We start from the raw sequence: 19,193 nt of genomic DNA, 5'->3' as shown, positions 1-19,193 counted from the left end.
CAGGTGAACGTTGCAGGGACACATTGTCACACTGTCAGTAGCAGACTGACACTTGCCACTTTATCGTTCACCCTGTGGCCTCGCCCCACTGCAGCGTAAAGGACAGGTTTCCTTTTGTTGCTAGCAGTTCATTTATTTTGCAAAACATACTAAGACTGGATTACACATCAGAACAAAAATTTGGCAAGTTTGGTAATGCCCCAGCAGGCTGTAAACCCCCGATACACAGACCTTAACACATGGCAGAAACTCCATTTAATGGTGGCCATCGAGCAAAATATGAACAAGCTGTACATCCCATCAATGCTGACTAAACAGGGACACAGGCGACGAGCTTCAGTTTAGCTGCTGTTCTTATCCAGCTTAAAAACCCAGTCTTGCGGCAACGAGCGAAAGGCATGCTTCAGAACGAGGGGAGGGAGGTTTAACACCAACAGCCCTTTCAACTTTAGCATTCGGCATTTACAGGCCAGGAGCTGTGGTTCACACTTACACCCTCGTGTGCATTTGCAATTAAATGTTTGAATCAGACTACACAGAAGCGCCGGCCCAGCTCTCGTTTGACAAGAACTGATCTATCTCTGCACATCGGTGAGCTGCTCCCTCATTTCCACTCACCTCTCCCCAGTTCCCACCTCCTCTCTTAAACCAGGCAGGCATTCCTCTCTATCTAACCTTGCTGTGTTACTATGGCAATGATTGCTGCTGGACACAGGCCCAAGATTCTCTTTCCTCCCCCCACTCCAACACTTGCTACCAACAGCCACCAGGGAGTACGTATTATTTTTGCTTCATGGCCCCCAATCTCCGACTGCATTTATATTCTTCCAATGACCACAACCTCAGCCTCTTTCATGCTCGCAGCCAGAGTATCAGCCGCCCATCTGATGTGAGAGTTTCAACTATCAACCTACAGCACAGACCGAGAGAGGAAGCAGCAAGCAGCTTCTGCAGGAAGCTGGATTAACCAGCCGTGCACTCGTATCTGCTGCAACAAGACTCCTGCATTAACTGGTGAACTTTAAACGCAAAAACCCGTCTCTCCCACTCCCCCTAGGCCGCTGTTTCTACAACTGGGTAGACATTTTGCAGGGGGCAAAACATATTCATGATGCACCCGAGAGATCCTCCAATTAATTTTGCTTATTAACATATTATATACAATGAAGGCAGGGCAGGGTGAAAATTTAGGAAAATAATTAGAAGGCAAGATTTTTCTACAAGGTAGTGACAAACAAGAGCAAAGTATTTCAGTGTCTGTTCAAAATGTTTATATCCAACGGCCAGGAATTCCCTATTGCATCAAACTTGAGCACTGGACACACGGCACTGCTGCATTCAATACCCCAATTAGCCTCTGAAGTACATCCAGAACATAACAGGAGCAGGAGTCGGCTACCTGGCCCCTCGAGCCTGCTCCGCCATTCATGGCTGATCTGATCCTGGACTCAGCTCCACTTCACCGCCCACTTCCCATAACCTTTTATTCCCTTATCGTTCAAAAATGTGTCTATCTCCGCCTTAAATATATTCAATGACCCAGCCTCCACAACTCCCTGGGGCAGAGAATTCCACAGATTTACAACCCTCAGAAGAAATTTCTCCTCATCTCAGTTTTAAATGGGCGGCCCCTTATTCTGAGACTATGTCCCCTAGTTCTAGTTTCCCCTATGAGTGAAAATATCCTCTCTGCATCCACCTTGTCGAGCCCCCTCATTACCTTATATGTTTCAATACGATCACCTCTCATTCTTCTGAACTCCAATGTGTATAGGCCCAACCTATCTTCATAAGTCAACCCCTCATCTCCGGAATCAAGTGAATGTTCTCTGAACAGCCTCCAATACAAGTATAACCTCCTTAAATAGAGACCAAAACTGCACGCAGTACTCCAGGTGTGGCCTCACCAATACCCTGTACAGTTGTAGCAGGACTTCTCTGCTTTTATACTCTATCCCCCTTGCAATAAAGGTCAACATTCCATTTGCCTTCCTGATCACTTGCTGTACCTGCATACTAACTTTTTGTGTTTCATGCACAAGGACCCCCTGGTTCCTCTGTACTGCAGCACTTTGCAATTTTTCTCCATTTAAATTATAATTTGCTTTTCTATTTTTTCTGCCGAAGTGGATAACCTCACATTTTCCCACATTATACTCCATCTGCCAAATGTTTGCTCACTCACTTAGCCTGTCTATATCCCTTTGCAGATTTTGTGTCATCCTCACAATTTGCTTTCCTACCCATCTTTGTATCAGCAGCAAACTTGGCTACATTACACTCTGTCCCTTCATCCAAGTCATTAATATAGATTGTAAATAGTTGTAAATAGTTGACATGCCAAATTCCAATACCATCCGCTGAGAAAATCGACCTCAAGTCCCAAGGGGTAACATGTTGAGAAAGCATTACAACATGTTTTTCTGTTTTAACTTCAGTTTGCAACCAAGAATAAAGTCAAACGGCAATGAGACCTCAAAAAAAGTTATTTTAAAATTCTCCATTCTGTCATTTCCCACAAGAAAAAGCCTGTTATCGTGGTAAGAGTCAGATCCTCACGCATGCATCCCGGTTTGTGAAGCAGTTACCCGCCCGCCAAGGCTTACTGCAATTCCAATCTATTCAAACATCTGCTGCTTAAACAACAAGTGTCAAAAGCGTACCTTTATGTGAATCAATCACATCACAATACAGTGTATTTTTAACAAAAGGATACATTTTCACAGCTCCTGACTTGGTTGCAATGGCCATGAGATGCAGTTTTGGATCATGCGCCAAAGAGCTGGGCTGATTTGGAAATCCATGTTCCACTGTCTGCAAAAAGGAAAAATGCATTTATTATTCATCCAACATCATGGAGAAGTCTTAGAACAACAACTTGTATTTATATAGTGCCTTTAACATAGTAAAATATCCCAAGGTGCTTCACAGGAGCGATTATCAAAATAAATTGACACAAGGAGATTTCAGGACAGATGGCCAAAAGCTTGGTCAAAGAGGTAGGTTTTAAGGAGCCTCTTAAAAGGGAGAGGTAGAGGAGATCCAGAGCTCAGGGCTTCAACAGCTGAAGGAACGGCCACCAATGGTGGAGCGAAGAAAATCAGGGATGCTCAAGAGGCCAGAATTGGATGAGCAGAGAGATCTTGCTGTACAGCACACTAGTTTGCACACTATTTAATCAGTGCTTTATAGCAATTATTTTAATTTAATGCTCTTCTCATCTCCGAAGTGCCAACTTTCAAAAAAGGAGGCAAAGCCTTTGTTAATTGTATTGTTGCCCCACACACGAGAGTGCACGTATTCTGTGGCTGTGAGATATAGCCAGGAGAGCCCTACATAAATGCAAGTGCTCGCTTTACCTCAGCAGCTTACTCCCTTCAGTCCCTCTTAAAGCCTTCAAGCTTTTATAACCCAAATCTATCACCTAATCACCTCCTTTTACCTAGGATTTTCATTTTACTATTTTCAATCATAATGGTGCCCTGCACTGTGTGTCTTGGCCCATTACCTTGGTTTCAGTCATAAGGACCAGCCGCCACACGCCACCTAGGCTCTCAAGTGACAAGTAACCAACTAGCCCAAATACTAGGGCTGGTGGAACCATTGAAAATAGGTTCAAGAGTAGGCCCTTCGAGCCTGCACCGCCATTCAATATGATCATGGAACATGTCGTACAACACACCGAGTCTGCAGTGAAGGCGATTGGTGAAGGCCAGTGAATCAATGCTGCTCTAAAACCAGCTGTCAGGACAGAGCTACCATTTTCCCTCCTTCGCTGTATGTACCTTGGATATCTCACTGTAACCAGGTTAGGAATCTGGTAAAACAATGGAGCAGTTGAAGGTAAAGCCAAGGCCGGGGTGAGAGACACAAGAGGCTGGAGTCCGAGGAACAGCAGAGTTGGGGTGTGGTGGAGGAAGGAGGGTATAGCGAGACTATGGTGGAACAAGAATTTGAAATGAGACATTGAGGAACTGGGAGTCTGCAAAGGGCGAGCAGGAATCCTTCAGCACTGCAGACGGAGGCAGGCAGGTCCGGAAAGTGGAAATAAGCAACTTTCGATTGGAGAGAACACGAACCCAAACACAACCATTCAACCCCTCCAGCCTGTCCCCATTCAATGACATCATGGCCGGTTCCTCTCCCAGGACAGACCCCCCCACACCCCCCAGGACAGACCACCCCACAGCCCCGCTCCTCCCCCCAGGACAGACACCCTCTCCCCCCCCCCCCCCCCAGGACAGACCCCCTCCCTCCCCCCCCCCCCCAGGTCCCCTCTCCCCCCAGAACAGACCCCCACCAGGACAGACCCCCTCTCCCCCCCCCCCCCACAGCCCCCAGGACAGACCACCCCACAGCCCCGCTCCTCCCCCCAGGACAGACCCCCTCCCTCCCCCCCCCCCCCCAGGTCCCCTCTCCCCCCAGAACAGACCCCCACCAGGACAGACCCCCTCCCCCCCCCCCCCAGGTCCCCTCTCCCCCCAGAACAGACCCCCACCAGGACAGACCCCCTCTCCCCCCCCCCCCACAGCCCCCAGGACAGACCCCCTCTCCCCCCCCCCCCCCCCCCACAGCTCCCAGGACAGACCCCCTCCCCCCCCCCACAGCCCCCAGGACAGACCCCCTCTCCCCCCCCCCCCCACAGCTCCCAGGACAGACCCCCTCCCCCCCCCCACAGCTCCCAGGACAGACCCCCTCCCCCCCCCCACAGCCCCCAGGACAGACCCCCCCAGGTCCCCTCTCCCCCCGGGCCACTCTTTCCCCAGGTCCCCTCCCCCCGGGGCCCCGCCCCCACCTTGCTGAAGGCGAACAGCTCCAGTTTGAGTTTTTCCCGCTGCGGGTCGTTGCCCGGCCGGCGGAACCGAAACTTCATCATCGTCCCGGGCTCGGGCTCGGGCCCCGCTGTGTGGGCGGCGGATCCCCCGCTCTCTCCTCAGTCTCTCGGGCCGCGGGCCGCGGTCTCTGGCTCTCTGTGGGCCCGGGCTCGGTGTCTCTCAGTCCCCGGCCTCTCGGTTCTCAGTCTCCAGTCCCGGCGCCGCTTCAGATCCTTTTGTGGCGGCTCCAAACCGTTAGCCCCGCCTCCGCCCGTGCGCGCCGCTCATTGGCTGCTCCCGTCTGATTGGCACCACAACCGCTTCTGTAGTCCAATCAGCGACCGGATTCTGCTCTCCCATGTGACCGTACGAGCGCCAATCGCGTGGCGCCACCCAGTGGGTGGGACTTCCGATGACGCATTCTGGGAAATGTAGTTCACCGGAAACTCCGGCAGCTCCCAGCTGGTGCAGTGGCCCCGCCCATCCTCTCCCTGGGGCAGTGGCCCCGCCCACCCACGGTGCAGTGGCCCCGCCCATCCTCTTCCTGGGGCAGTGGCCCCGCCCATCCTCTCGGTCCCCCTGGGGCAGTGGCCCCGCCCTCCCTCGGGCAGTGGCCCCGCCCACCCTCTCAGTCCCCCTGGGGCAATGGCCCCGCCCTCCCTCTCCCTGGGGCAGTGGCCCCGCCCACCCTCTCAGTCCCCCTGGGGCAGTGGCCCCGCCCACCCTCTCAGTCCCCCTGGGGCAGTGGCCCCGCCCTCCCTCTCCCTGGGGCAGTGGCCCCGCCCACCCTCTCAGTCCCCCTGGGGCAGTGGCCCCACCCTCCCTCTCCCTGGGGCAGTGGCCCTGCCCACCCTCTCAGTCCCCCTGGGGCAGTGGCCCCTCCCACCCTCTCGGTCCCCCTGGGGCAGTGGCCCCGCCCTCTGGGGACTGAGCTCCACATGCTCCCCACCCTCTGGGCAAAGACCTTTCTCCAGAATTCCCCATTGCATTTATTACTGACTGTCTGATATCGACGGCCCCCAGTTCTGGCCTCCCCCACACCTGGAAACATCTCTACATTTACCCACCTTCCAGGCCTCTATCACATCGCTCAGCCTTCTCTTTTCCTGAGAAAAGCCCCAGCCTGTTCAATCTTTCCCGATAGGTATTACCTCTCAGTTCTTTTTTGCACCCTCTCCAGTGCCTCGATATCCTTTTTAGAATATGAAACATAGAAAATAGGTGCAGGCGTAGGCCATTCGGCCCTTCGAGCCTGCACCGCCATTCAATAAGATCATGGCTGATCATTCCCTCAGTACCCCTTTCCTACTTTCTCTCCATACCCCTTGATCCCCTTAACCACAAGGGCCATATCTAACTCCCTCTTGAATATATCCAATGAACTGGCATCAACAACTCTCTGCGGCAGGGAATTCCACAGGTTCACAACTCTCTGAGTGAAGAAGTTTCTCCTCATCTCGGTCCTAAATGGCCTACCCCTTACCCTTAGACTGTGACCCCTGGTTCTGGACTTCCCTAACATCGGGAACATTCTTCCTGCATCTCACCTGTCCAGTCCCGTCAGAATTTTATGTTTCTATGAGATCCCCTCTCATCCTTCTAAACTCCAGTGAATACAGGCCCAGTCAATCCAGTCTCTCCTCATGTCAGTCCAGTCATCCCGGGAATCAGTCTGGTGAACCTTCGCTGCACTCCCTCAATAGCAAGAAAGTCCTTCCTCAGATTAGGAGACCAAAACTGAACACAATATTCCAGGTGAGGCCTCACCAAGGCTCTGTACAACTGCAGTATGACCTCCCTGCTCCTAGGGAGACCAGAACCTGTTCACAACACACCAAATGTGGCCAAACCAAGGCTCTTATAAAAGTTGAGTATAGCTACCTTTCTTTTCAATTATATCCCTCTAGAAATGGACTCAGTGCTGTTTATGGCCTTATTACCCTGCAACACGACTTGTAGTGATTTGTGTTTCTACCTCCAGATCCCTCTGCTCCTCTACCCCATTTAGACACTTATTTTCCAAGGAGTATGTGGCCTCCTTATTCTTTCTAAGAAAATGATCCACCTCACGCTTAACTATACTGAAGTTCATTTTCCAATTCTTCAAGTTTATTAATTTCTTCCTGTATTTTGTCGCCATCCCCCTCTGTATTAGCTACACCCCCCAATTTGGTGTCTGCAAATTTTGAAATTGTACTTTAATTAAAGTTGTTATATAAATGCAAATTGATTTCAATGAACTTTTAAAATAAATATTGACTCAATTCATGCTCTTGATCGCTATCCATGGACCCCTGCTGCATACAAGCACAACGTAGGGCTCAGTTACGATGTACCACTCAATGGCCAAATAGAATCATAGAACGGTTACACCACAGAAGGCCATTCGGCCAGTCAAGTCCGTGCCGGCTCTCTGCAAAAGCACCTCAGCCAGTCCCACTCCCCCACCCTTTCCCCATAGCCCTGAAAATAGGAGTTACTATCTCCATCAGGATGTCTATTTAATCTCACTGGTTTCCTGTCCTTCTTTGTTGTTCTTCCATGTTGTGAAATGGCTCTTTCACATTGGCAGCTCCGCAGTACCTTACTCAGCTGGCCACTCACGTGTGACCCTCGACAGTGATGGTCAACATGCTGTTTGACTGTAGCAGCATCAAGTGGGCCACGGCCAGCTCCCTTTCCAGTTCTGATTGAGCGACCTCTATTCAAGTCGCTAGCCTGTCATTTCTCTGTTCAGTTGATGACCTGCATCGTTTGGTTTCTATCTCTGAATATTTGGTGCATTTATTCCCGTCCCTAGATGGCTGTTTTCCAGCCTGTGACCCACTTGGACCTCAGCCATCAGTGATCTCACTGTAACTGGCTGCAGATTATCTCAGAGTGGCAGACTGTTGACAAATGGAATAGTGGCAAGTTCACAACACTGGCTCGAATGCACCAAAATCGTCGATAATCTCGGGATAATTACTCTCCGATAAATGTGGCATACTGGAACTGCATAGTTATTTAGCACACTAACCAACTGAGGGATAGGTAACTATAAAACGTAGAGAAATGCATGAGAATTGGAGATCTGCATGAGCTAGAGAACGGTATCAGGTAGAAAACTGTACAAGAGAGGGAGGGAGAGAGCTTGGTCAAGTGGAGCCTCGTGATGTTGGGAAGCAGGTTAGCTTGATAATCTGCCAGTGACCATCATGGACAGAAAATCACACGGGGATTCCCATTATCTACACCCATTACACAAAGCTCTGCACCCAGGGAGCTCATTAATAAACTGTCTTTTACCCATGAAAACATTTTCCTCCAAAAGCCTAAAGCTTTACTTTAGAAAATGATTCAGAATCTCACAGCATTTGCTAGTCAAAGCAAATACTTTTTTTTGAGGAACAGTTTGGTATTTCTCCCTATCGGGCTCATTTAACACTCCTGCCTCTCAGCCGAGATCAACAAACTCAGTAAAAGCCATGGATCCAACCCAGCACCGTTGGGCCCAGGACTGCTACCAGTGAACTTGCCACAATAGCAGCATTTCAGTATGGTCCTCATAATTCCAAGTTACTTAATTCAAATTGCAAAGAAAGGTTTTGTGCTATTTTATTTAAATTACTTAATTTGAACTACTGAATAATTCAAATTCTTTGAGCAAAAATTAACTTTGAATTAAGGAGTTGACGTTTACTGTTCGACCTAGGATTGTCACTGGTCTCATTTATTTACCTCTGCTGCCATCTTGTGGTACCAGCTGGACCTGCCAGCTCTCTACCCCTCCGAACTGAGTGTGTTCGTGGAGACCTGGGACTGGGGTTAATTTCCCAACATTTCAGCTAAGGAAAGGAAAATAGTTTCAGGGAAGGAAAAAGAGAAAAATGTAAATACCCAGCCTTTATAAATAAACTCATCGCTATCTCAGTGCAAAGTGCCGTATGTGGATGTTGGAAATGGAGAATTAAAGCCCTTATTTTTTTTTAAAACTCTCCAATTTGCAAACATGCTTGCTTGGAGGTTTTATTATTAGCACCAAAAATTTGGAGACAATCCAGAGAGGAAAAATTGGAACACCAAAATCCCTGGGTAAAGGCAGGGGAAAAAAAAAAAATCAGTAAAATAGTTTTTATTTGGAACATATCAAAGTCAAGAAAACAAGGGGACAGTTAAGCTAAATGGAAATTCACAATTACTTACACACCTTAGCTCAGTAGTCTCACCCTCACTTCCTGAGTCAGAAGTTTCTGAGTTCAAGCACCTCGCCAAGACTTGAGCATCCAATCAAGGTAAGCCTTTTAGTGCAGTACTGAGAGTGCTGCACTGTCAGGGGGTCCGTACTGAGAGAGTGTGGCACTGTCGGGGGGTCCGTACTGAGAGAGTGCGGCACTGTCAGGGGGTCCGTACTGAGAGAGTGTGGCACTGTCAGGGGGTCCGTACTGAGAGAGTGTGGCACTGTCAGGGGGTGGGGGGCAGTACTGAGAGAGTGTGGCACTGTCAGGGGGTGGGGGGCAGTACTGAGAGAGTGTGGCACTGTCAGGGGGTCCGTACTGAGAGAGTGCGGCACTGTCGGGGGGTCCGTACTGAGAGAGTGCGGCACTGTCAGGGGGGGGGGGGCCGTACTGAGAGAGTGCGGCACTGTCGGGGGGTCCGTACTGAGAGAGTGCGGCACTGTCAGGGGGTGGGGGGCAGTACTGAGAGAGTGCGGCACTGTCGGGGGGTCCGTACTGAGAGAGTGCGGCACTGTCGGGGGGTCCGTACTGAGAGAGTGCGGCACTGTCAGGGGGTGGGGGGCAGTACTGAGAGAGTGCGGCACTGTCAGGGGGTGGGGGGCAGTACTGAGAGAGTGCGGCACTGTCAGGGGGTGGGGGGCAGTACTGAGAGAGTGCGGCACTGTCGGGGGATCCGTACTGAGAGAGTGCGGCACTGTCGGGGGGTCCGTACTGAGAGAGTGCGGCACTGTCAGGGGGTCCGTACTGAGAGAGTGCGGCACTGTCAGGGGGTGGGGGGCAGTACTGAGAGAGTGTGGCACTGTCAGGGGGTGGGGGGCAGTACTGAGAGAGTGCGGCACTGTCGGGGGGTCCGTACTGAGAGAGTGCGGCACTGTCGGGGGGTCCGTACTGAGAGAGTGCCGCACTGTCAGGGGGTGGGGGGCAGTACTGAGAGTGTGCCGCACTGTCGGGGGGTCCGTACTGAGAGAGTGCTGCACTGTCAGGGGGTGGGGGGCAGTACTGAGAGAGTGACGCACTGTCGGGGGGTCCGTACTGAGAGAGTGCTGCACTGTCAGGGGGTGGGGGGCAGTACTGAGAGAGTGACGCACTGTCAGGGGGTGGGGGGCAGTACTGAGAGAGTGCCGCACTGTCAGGGGGTGGGGGGCAGTACTGAGAGAGTGCCGCACTGTCAGGGGGTGGGGGGCAGTACTGAGAGTGTGCCGCACTGTCGGGGGGGCAGTACTGAGAGAGTGACGCACTGTCAGAGGTGTTGTCTTTCCGATGAGATGTTAAACTGAGGCCCCTTCTGCTCACAGGTGGATGTAAACGATCCCACAGCAGCACATAGCATGAGATTAGAAGGAAACAACCTGTTCGCCTTTCTTGGTCCCTCTCTCCCTTGGGTGTTGGAAATGAAGCTATATTTTTGCTGTGGGGAGTTCAGACCGAGAGTATAGTCTTCAGGTGAAGCCACAATTATGGGACCAGGGTGTGCAGATGTAATTCCATCGCCAATTTGAAGTCTTACAATCTGTCCTTATTTTTATATTCTAATTATAAATTCCTGTATCTACTTTTCTAACGAACATGACCTATGTAAACTTGTCACAGCTGTTTGTGGGATCTTGCTGTGTGAACCTCCATCAGAGTGAGTGCAATTATAACCATAAAAGTTTATATAAGCAGTTATTTTAAATGTGGGTGTAGGAATTTCAAACGGGACCATTAACAGGAAGTGTACGCAGACACAGCAAGAATCACAGAATCACAGAAATTTACAGCACGGAAGGAGGCCATTCGGCCCATTGTGTCCGCGCCGGCCGACAAAGAGCTACCCAGCCTAATCCCACTTTCCAGCTTGGTCCGTAGCCCTGTAGGTTACAGCACTTCAGGTGCATATCCAAGTACTGTTTAAATGTGGTGAGGGTTTCTGCCTCTACCATCCTTTCAGGCAGAGAATTCCAGACCCCCACCACCCTCTGGGTGAAGACACTTCCCCTCAAATCCCCTCTAAACCTCCCCCCCAATTACTTTAAATTTATGACCTCTGGTTGCTGACGCCTCTGCCAAGGGAAATAGACCCTTTCTATCCACTCTAGCCCCTCATCATTTTATACACCTCAATGAGGTCTCCACTCAGCCTCCTCCGTTCCAAGAAAAACAACCCCAGCCTATCCAATCTGTCCTCATAGCTAAGATTCCCCACTCCTAGCAACATCCTCGTAAATCTCCTCTGCACCCTCTCCAGTGCAATCACGTCCTTCCTGTAATGGCAGTGACCAGAACTGCACGCAGTACTCTAGCTGTGGCCTAACCAATGTTTGATACAGTTCAAGCATAACCCCCCATCCCCCACTCTTGTATTCCCTGCCTCAGCTAATAAAGGCAAGTATGCCGTATACCTTCTCAACCACTTGGCCTGCTACCTTCAGGGATCTGTGGACCTGCACTCCAAGGTCCCTTTGTTCCTCCACTTCTCAGTGTCCTACTTTTTAATGTGTATTCTCTTGCCTTGTTAGCCCTCCCCAAGTGCATTACCTCACACTTTTCCGGATTAAATTCCATTTGCCACTGTTCTACCCACCTGGTCAGTACATTGATATCTTTCTGCAGTCTACAGCTTTCTTCATTATCAACCACACAGCCGATTTTAGTATCATCTGCAAACTTCTTAAATTACATTCACGTCTAGATCATTGATGTATACCACAAAAAGGGACCGAGTACTGAGCCCTGCGGAACCCCACTGGAAACAGCCTTCCAGTCACAAAAACACCCATCAAACATTACCCTCTGCTTCTTGCCTTTGAGCCAATTTTGGATTCAACTTGCCATTTTGCCCTGGATCCCATGGGCTTTTACTTTTGTGACCAATCTTGATAAAACTTTGCTAAAATCCATATACACTACATTAAACACACTACCCTCATTGACCCTCATCGACCCTCCTTGTTACCTCCTTAAAAAATTCAATCAAGTTAGTCAGACACGACCTTCTCTCAACAAATCCACGCTGACTGTGCTTGATTAATCCGTGACTTTCTAAATGAAGATTTATACTGTCCTTCAGAATGTTTTCCAATAATTTTCCCACCAGAGGTTAGGGCTGACTGGCCTGTAATTACTCGTTCTATCCCTTTCTACCTTCTTAAACAAAGGTATCACATTAGCAGTCCTCCCGACACCATACCTGAAGCCAGAGAGGATTGGAAAATGGTCAAAGCCTCTGCTATTTCCTCTTTTGCTTCACATAACAGCCCGGGATACATTTCATCCAGGCCTGGGGATTTATCCACTTTCAAAGCTGCTAAACCCCTTAATATATCCTATCTCATTATGTTTATTTCATCTAATATTTCACACTTCTTCTCACTCATTGCAAAGTCTGCATCGCCCCCCTTTTGTGAAAACAGACGCAAAGTATTCATTAAGAATCATACCCATGTCTTCCGCCTCCACACACAGATTACCCTCATGGTCTCTAATAGTCCCCACCCTTTCTTTAGTTATCCTCTTGCTCTTAATATATTTTTTAGAACATCTTTGGGTTTTCCTTGATTTTACTTGCCAAGAATTTTTCATGCTCTTTCTTAGCTTTCCTAATATCCTTTTTAATTTCACCCCTGCCCTTTCTATACCCTGTTTCTGTCATCAGCCTCCCTTGTTTTCTTTATCCCACCCTGTATGTCCCTAGACATCCAGGGGCTCTAGATTTGTTAGTCCCACCCTTTTTCTTTAAGGGCACATATTTGGAATGTTAGAGAAAATGGCCTCTCTTACCCGACTCTGCCATCTTCCGACTGGCTGGTGCTGTCTTTCTCTTCCGATTTCCCCCCTTTCCTTCTGGCTGGTGAATGTAGTGGGGAAAAGGAGCCAATGGCAGCAGGCTGAATTCAGCGTGGGGGTTGGGGGGATGGAAAATGCTCAAAGCACACACGTCCCCCCCAGCCTCACTTCTACCATGTGCCCGAACACTTACTCTTCTCACAATTTTTTCACTTTCCTCACTATCATAGAAATTTACAGAACAGAAGGAGGCCATTCAGCCGACAGAGGCTATCCAGTCTAATCCCACTTTCCAGCTCTCGGTCGTAGCCCTGTAGGTTACAGCACTTCAGGTGCACATCCAAGTAATTTCTAAATGTGGTGAGGGTTTCTGCCTCTACCACCCTTTCAGGCAGTGAGTTCCAGACCCCCACCACCCTCTGGGTGAAGACATTTCCCCTCAAATCCCCTATCAATTACTTTAAATCTATGCCCACTGGTTCTTGACCCCTCTGCTAAGGGAATTAGGTCCTTCGTATCCACTATCTGGGCCCTTCATAATTTTATACACCTCAATTAGATCTTCCCTCAGCCTCCTCTGTTCAAAAGAAAACAAACCCAGCCTATCCAATCTTTCCTCAACTACAATTCTGCAGTCTAGGCAACATCTTCATAAATCTCCTCTGTACCCTCTCTTGTGCAATCACACTTTCCAGTAATGTGGTGACCAGAACTGCACGCAGTACTCTAGCTGTGGCCTAACTAGTGTTTTATACAGTTCAAGGATAACCTCCCTGCTCTTGTATTCTATGCCTCGGCTAATAAAGGCAAGCATTCCGTATGCCTCCTTAACCACCTTATCTCCCTGGCCTGCTACCTTCAGGGATCTGTGGATCTGCACTCCAAGGTCCCTTTTGTTCCTCTACACTTCAGTGTCCGACCATTTAATGTGTATTCCCTTGCCTATTAGCCCTCCCCAAATGCATTACCTCACTTCTCTGGATTGAATTCCATTTGCCACCGTTGTGTCCACCTGACCAGTCCATTGATATCTTCCTGTACCTTATCCTTACCTCTGCCCCATTATCTACTCACTCAAATCCCTTTATCCTCCCCTCCCTCTTGCTCTGCTGTCACTCACCCACCCCAAACCCTCAATCCACTCTCACCAGCGGCAGGGAACAAGAGACCAGGATTCCCTTACCCTCATTTTCCTTCAGATCAGCCATGATCTTATTGAATGGCGGAACAGGCTCGAGGGGCCGTATGGCCTACTCCTGCTCCTATTTATGTTCTTCCTTCCCATTTGCTCCTCAGACTTTGTCTTCAAAAATACACTAGTTTAAAAGAGATTCGAAGAAAACAATCTGTGCCCCCTCCCCATCCCTCCCTCCGCCTCCCTCCCGTCGAGTGCTGGAAATGAATGTCTCCCAGGTGGAAGCAATTAGCATTAACCTTTTCGGACGGTCAGGTGTGCTAATTAGCTGGCTTCAGCACCCAGCTGGTATTGATTGGAACATCGCGAAGACCCGCGCTCCCGTCCCCATCATTGCCCCCCCTCGCACTCGGAAATTTATAGAACACCAAACAATGGAATGCAATCAGAACGCTTACTTTGTCTCTTTTACAGACTGTTAAAAACAATTACACAATGATTTTGAATTCAGTAAAGTTTTGAAATTGGTCTTGCTTTTTTCAAAAAAAATTTAGAAAATCTTGAGCACAAACTGCTAGATGGTGAAGAAAAATATTCCTCAGTACAACAAAGTGACGCACCCCGAGAAATTAAGTATACTTAGAGACAAGTTTTGGTCTCTTTACCTACTTTCTATTGAGGGAGTGCAATGAAGATTCACGAGATAGATTCCTCGGATGAGGGGAATGGCCTACGAGGAGAGGTTGAGCAGACTTAGCCGATCTATATTCCCGAGCGTTTAGATGAGAGGTGATCCCATTGAAACACATAATTCTTATAGGGCTCGACAGGGTAGATGCAGGAAGGATGCAGCCGCTAGCTCGAGAGTCCAGAACCAGGGCTCACATTCTCAGGATAAGGGGACGGCCATTTAGGACTGAGAGGAGGAGAAATTTCTTCACTCAGATGGTTGTGAAACTTTGGAATTCTCTCCCCCAGAGGGCTGTGGAAGCTCAGTCGTTGAGTATATTCAAGTCAGAGATTGATAGATTTTCAGATACTAGGGGAAATCAAGGGATATGGATATGGAGGAAAGTGCAGTTGCGGTCGAGGATCAGCCATGATCGTATTGAATGGCGGAGCAGGCTCGAGGGGCTGGAGGGCAGACTCCTGCTCCTATTATGCTCAGATGCACATGTGCAGACTGCACAATCCGAATTCGGCTCAGTGTCACAGCTCTGAGCAAAAGTATCAAGTCCAAGCTCAGGCTTTTGAGTGGCTGAGGGGTTCAAGTATAAACTTTAATACAAGTATTGAACAACGCAAAAGAAATTCAAGGGATAAATTTAATGATGCGCTTGCGAAATATGGAGTTTATTTTGGTTAAACCTTTATTTCGGACATTGGAAATTTCAGTTACTGACAGGATGAAAAAGGCTTTCAGAAACGCCAGAGATTTGTGGGAATGCATTCGCCAGATTATGTAATAAGACTGATAACTTTACATTATAAATCTGGCATTAATCATTATAACAGGAAAGTGCAACAGAAACATAACAGGAAGTGTCCCAGACAGGAATTGCACGCAGACAGTTGTTACAAACACAGCTCTTGCAGTTGCTCACATACGAGGCCTGGATTATGATTGTGATGTTTAGCTGCTACTTTCTAACTAGGCAAATACCGGAAATTGCGGCTACGATAAACAGTCAAGTTCACCAGAGGGCAGTTAGAATTTCTCTCATTTCAGGCCTCAGATGAATAATTGGTTTTCTTTAAACAAATATTGTTTTACATCTGTAGCAGCGTGAGATTGATGCACACTAGTTGTTGCACATATGCGCACACATCCATCTCAAGATGCGGAGATGCACCCAACTGACCAATGTACGAGCTAATCGACCATGAGACAATTCTGTCCTCAACCAATGAATGTCAGTAAGTTATCCAACTGTGAGGTATCACAGCAAACCGCATCCTGTCCTCAAACCAATACCATCGACTCACTAACTGTTTTCAGCAGAGATCACTATAGCTAGCAATCAGGAGCAAAAGAATCCTCTCCCAAAATTGCCTTCCTTAAGCAAAGGGTGTGGAGCCGACTGTGACACAAGGGAATGAATCCCATCTAGCTGGTCTGTGTGTCTCAGTTGCGCAATCTGCAATTTGTTTAGTGAGTGAGTCACACTGAGTTTTCATACGGTTCAAATTATATTGTTACTGAATTAAAAACCAGCCCAGAAATGAGTACAATTTAGACACAAAACACATACACACGGGTTAAAGTGATGCTCTTTGCATTTAATCAAATTTAGCATTTGTACAAGAAATAAAGTAAGCATCCAGGTCAAACACCCACTGACGGTCAAACTCTCCTTTTGACAGTTACCCAAATTAAAAGATTTTTTTTGTGTTTTGTTTTTTACATAAAATACCTATTTTCATTTACATAACTTTTAATCATTTGCGTACATTTTAAACTTTTTTTGTCTTTTTTCCAGAACTGTACAACTTTGTTACAAGCCAACACGTGTGTGTTTTTCCTTCCCCTATACGGAAACAAAAATGCCACAGTAAGAATTCCTCTGCAACAATATATTTAACCTAGGTTTAGGAACTCTCCTTAACCTGCAACCCTAAGAATGGAAGCGCTGAAGTTTGAAGAAGCGCACGCAATACCATGATACTCTGGCTGCTTCTCATTTCAACAAAAAAAATGTAGCTTCTTTAAATTTTAATTAATATATATTTTTTAAACACTTTGTTTTCACGCACACGCACAGAGCAGTGCGAGTTATTTTTGGGTTTTAAATACATAAAACAAAGAGGGGAAAATAGGCGATACAACATTACCCAGTAACAAAGGTAGAATGAAACAGAGAGGCCATCTGCCTGCAACACAATGGCATCTCTTGCCGCTTTCCACTGAGTTCAATAAAATCCATTTTGAGTGTGTTTTTTAAAAAACTTTTTCCTCTTTGAATTTGAAAGTTACTGTTGAGCTGTTCCATTCAGAACTGAGCAGTGCACTTCTTGTCCATCAGCCTTCAAGTTAAAAGTCCCCATTTTCTCACCCCTCCCCAATCAGTGCCGTCGCATTTTAACTTTTCGGACCGGACTATCTACCCCTCCACCTTCATCACCCTCATCGTCTTCATCGTCAACACAATCGTGCGTCTTTCTCCAGTAATTTTCTGTAGCACAGTCACTCCTCCTGCGATGTTTTGGTAAAATCACAGACCGCCGATTCTCCTCTTTGTCCATTTCTAAAATTCTAGGCCTTTGAAAGGAAACAAGGACAGAGTTAACCTCAGTCATGCCATACACCAATGCCAAGTGTGTTCAAGTATAGAAGACATATTTCAGTAGGTTATTAGTTGCATCACAAGTTGACGACGTGGTGGGATCCTATTCAACCGTATGGAATCTTGCCCATTTGGCCACTCTTCATGGACACCGAGTGGCGACAGGTTGTTATACTGTGAGGACCTCATTACAGAGCCTGATCCTCAACTCAGCCAACATCCACACTCATGCTTTCTTACAAGGATTACTGGACAGCCATCAACAGAAGCAGCTGCCCAAGTGTTCCCAATCGGATTAACCAAGGACAGTCAGCATGGATTTGTTAAAGGAAGGTCATGTCTGATTAAAGTGATTGAATTTTTTGAGGTGGTAACCAGCAGGGTCGATGAGGGCAGTGTGTTTGATGTAGTGTATATGGATTTTAGCAAGGCTTTTGATAAGGTCCCACATTGCAGACTGGTCACAAACGTAAAAGCCCATGGGATCCAGGGAAAAGTGGATCCAAAATTGGCTCAGAGGCAGGAAGCAAAGAGTAATGGTTGATGGGTGTTTGTGACTGGAAGGCTGTATCCAGTGGGGTTCTGCAGGGCTCAGTGCTGAGTCCTTTGCTTTTTGTGGTATATGTCAATGAGTTAGACTTGAATGTAGGGGGTATGATTAAGAAGCCTGCAGATTGTACAAAAATCGGCCGTGTGGTTGATAAAGAAGAAGAAAGCTGTGGACTGCAGGAAGATATCAATGATCTGGTCAGGTGAGTAGAGCAGTGGCAAATAGAATTCAATCTGGAGAAGTGTGAGGTAATGCATTTGGCAAAGGAATACATATTAAATGGTAGGATACTGACAAGTGTAGAGGAACAAAGGAACCTTGTCCACAGATGCCTGAAGGTAGCAGGCCAGGTAGATAAGGTGGTTAAGAAGGCATACGGAATACTTGCCTTTATTAGCCGATGCATAGAGCAGGGAGGTTATGCTTGAACTGTATAAAACACTAGTTAGGCCACAGCTGGAGTAATGTGTACAGTTCTGGTCATCACATTATAGGAAAGATGTGATTGCACTAGAGAGGGTACAGAGAAGATTTACGAGGATGTTGCCTGGACTGGAGAATTTTAGCAATGAGGAAAGATTGGATAGGTTGAGTTTGTTTTCTTTGGAACAGAGGAGGCTGAAGGGAGACCTGATTGAGGTGTATAAAATTATGAGAAGCCTGGATAGAGTGGATAGGAGGGACCTGTTTCTCTTGGCAGAGGGGTCAACAACCAGGGGGCATAGATTTAAAGTAATTTGGGGGGAAATTCTTTCACCCAGAGGGTGGTGGGAGTCTGGAACTCACTGCCTGAAAGGGTGGTAGAGGCAGAAATCCTCACCATTTTTTTATTTTTTTTTAAAACGTACTTGGCTACGCACTTAAAGGGCCCAAGTTTCCACATGATTTGCGCCTGATTTTTAGGAGCAACTGGTGGAGAACGGACTATCTTAGAAATCGCAATTCTCCACATTTTTTTTTCTGCAGTTCTAGTCGGATAGAACAGTTCTACTTTGGAACAGAATTTTTTCTTCAAAAGGAGGCGTGTCCGGCCACTGACGCCTGATTTTAAAGTTTCCACAGTGAAAACGTACTCCAAACTAAAGTAGAATGGAGCAAGTGAAGATTTTTGTAGAACTGAAAAAACCTGTTCTACACATTAAAAAATCAGGCGCAGGTTACAAATTAGGCGTCCAGAACGAGGTGGGGGAGGGAAGTCATTAAATTCTATAATAAATCCTTATTTATACTTATACAAATAAATCCAACCTGAATAAACATTTATAAGCAAAGAAAAGATTAAATAAACCATCTTCCTACCTGTGTGAAAGTGCTTCAGGCAGGGACCGAAGGCTGAACGGGCCGGCCCGAGACTTCGGGCAGGGCCCGTCCCCAGCACCAGATTTACAGGTAGGTGGCATTGGGTTGGGTCGGGGAGGTTCGGTTCGG

The 19,193-nt window shown here is 47.7% G+C and overlaps 1 protein-coding gene across 3 annotated transcripts in view; it reads right to left on the bottom strand.

Annotated features, from left to right (window-relative positions):
* Positions 1-5,071, bottom strand: part of llgl1 (LLGL scribble cell polarity complex component 1) — a 164,022-nt gene extending 158,951 nt beyond the window's left edge. For all 3 annotated transcript variants that reach the window (XM_070901483.1, XM_070901481.1, XM_070901482.1), the window contains exons 1-2: positions 4,796-5,071; positions 2,717-2,814 (exon numbers count right to left, since the gene is read on the bottom strand). In XM_070901483.1, coding sequence (XP_070757584.1) covers positions 2,717-2,814; positions 4,796-4,876 — 179 coding nt within the window. In that variant the 5' untranslated portion in view covers positions 4,877-5,071. The remainder of the gene's footprint in view (positions 1-2,716; positions 2,815-4,795) is intronic.
* Positions 5,072-19,193: the final 14,122 nt, after the last annotated feature.

This window comes from Pristiophorus japonicus, chromosome 15 (assembly GCF_044704955.1).
Source record: "Pristiophorus japonicus isolate sPriJap1 chromosome 15, sPriJap1.hap1, whole genome shotgun sequence".
In the NCBI taxonomy this organism is placed as follows: Eukaryota; Metazoa; Chordata; class Chondrichthyes; family Pristiophoridae; genus Pristiophorus; species Pristiophorus japonicus.
This window is presented reverse-complemented; position numbering and strand designations above follow the sequence as displayed.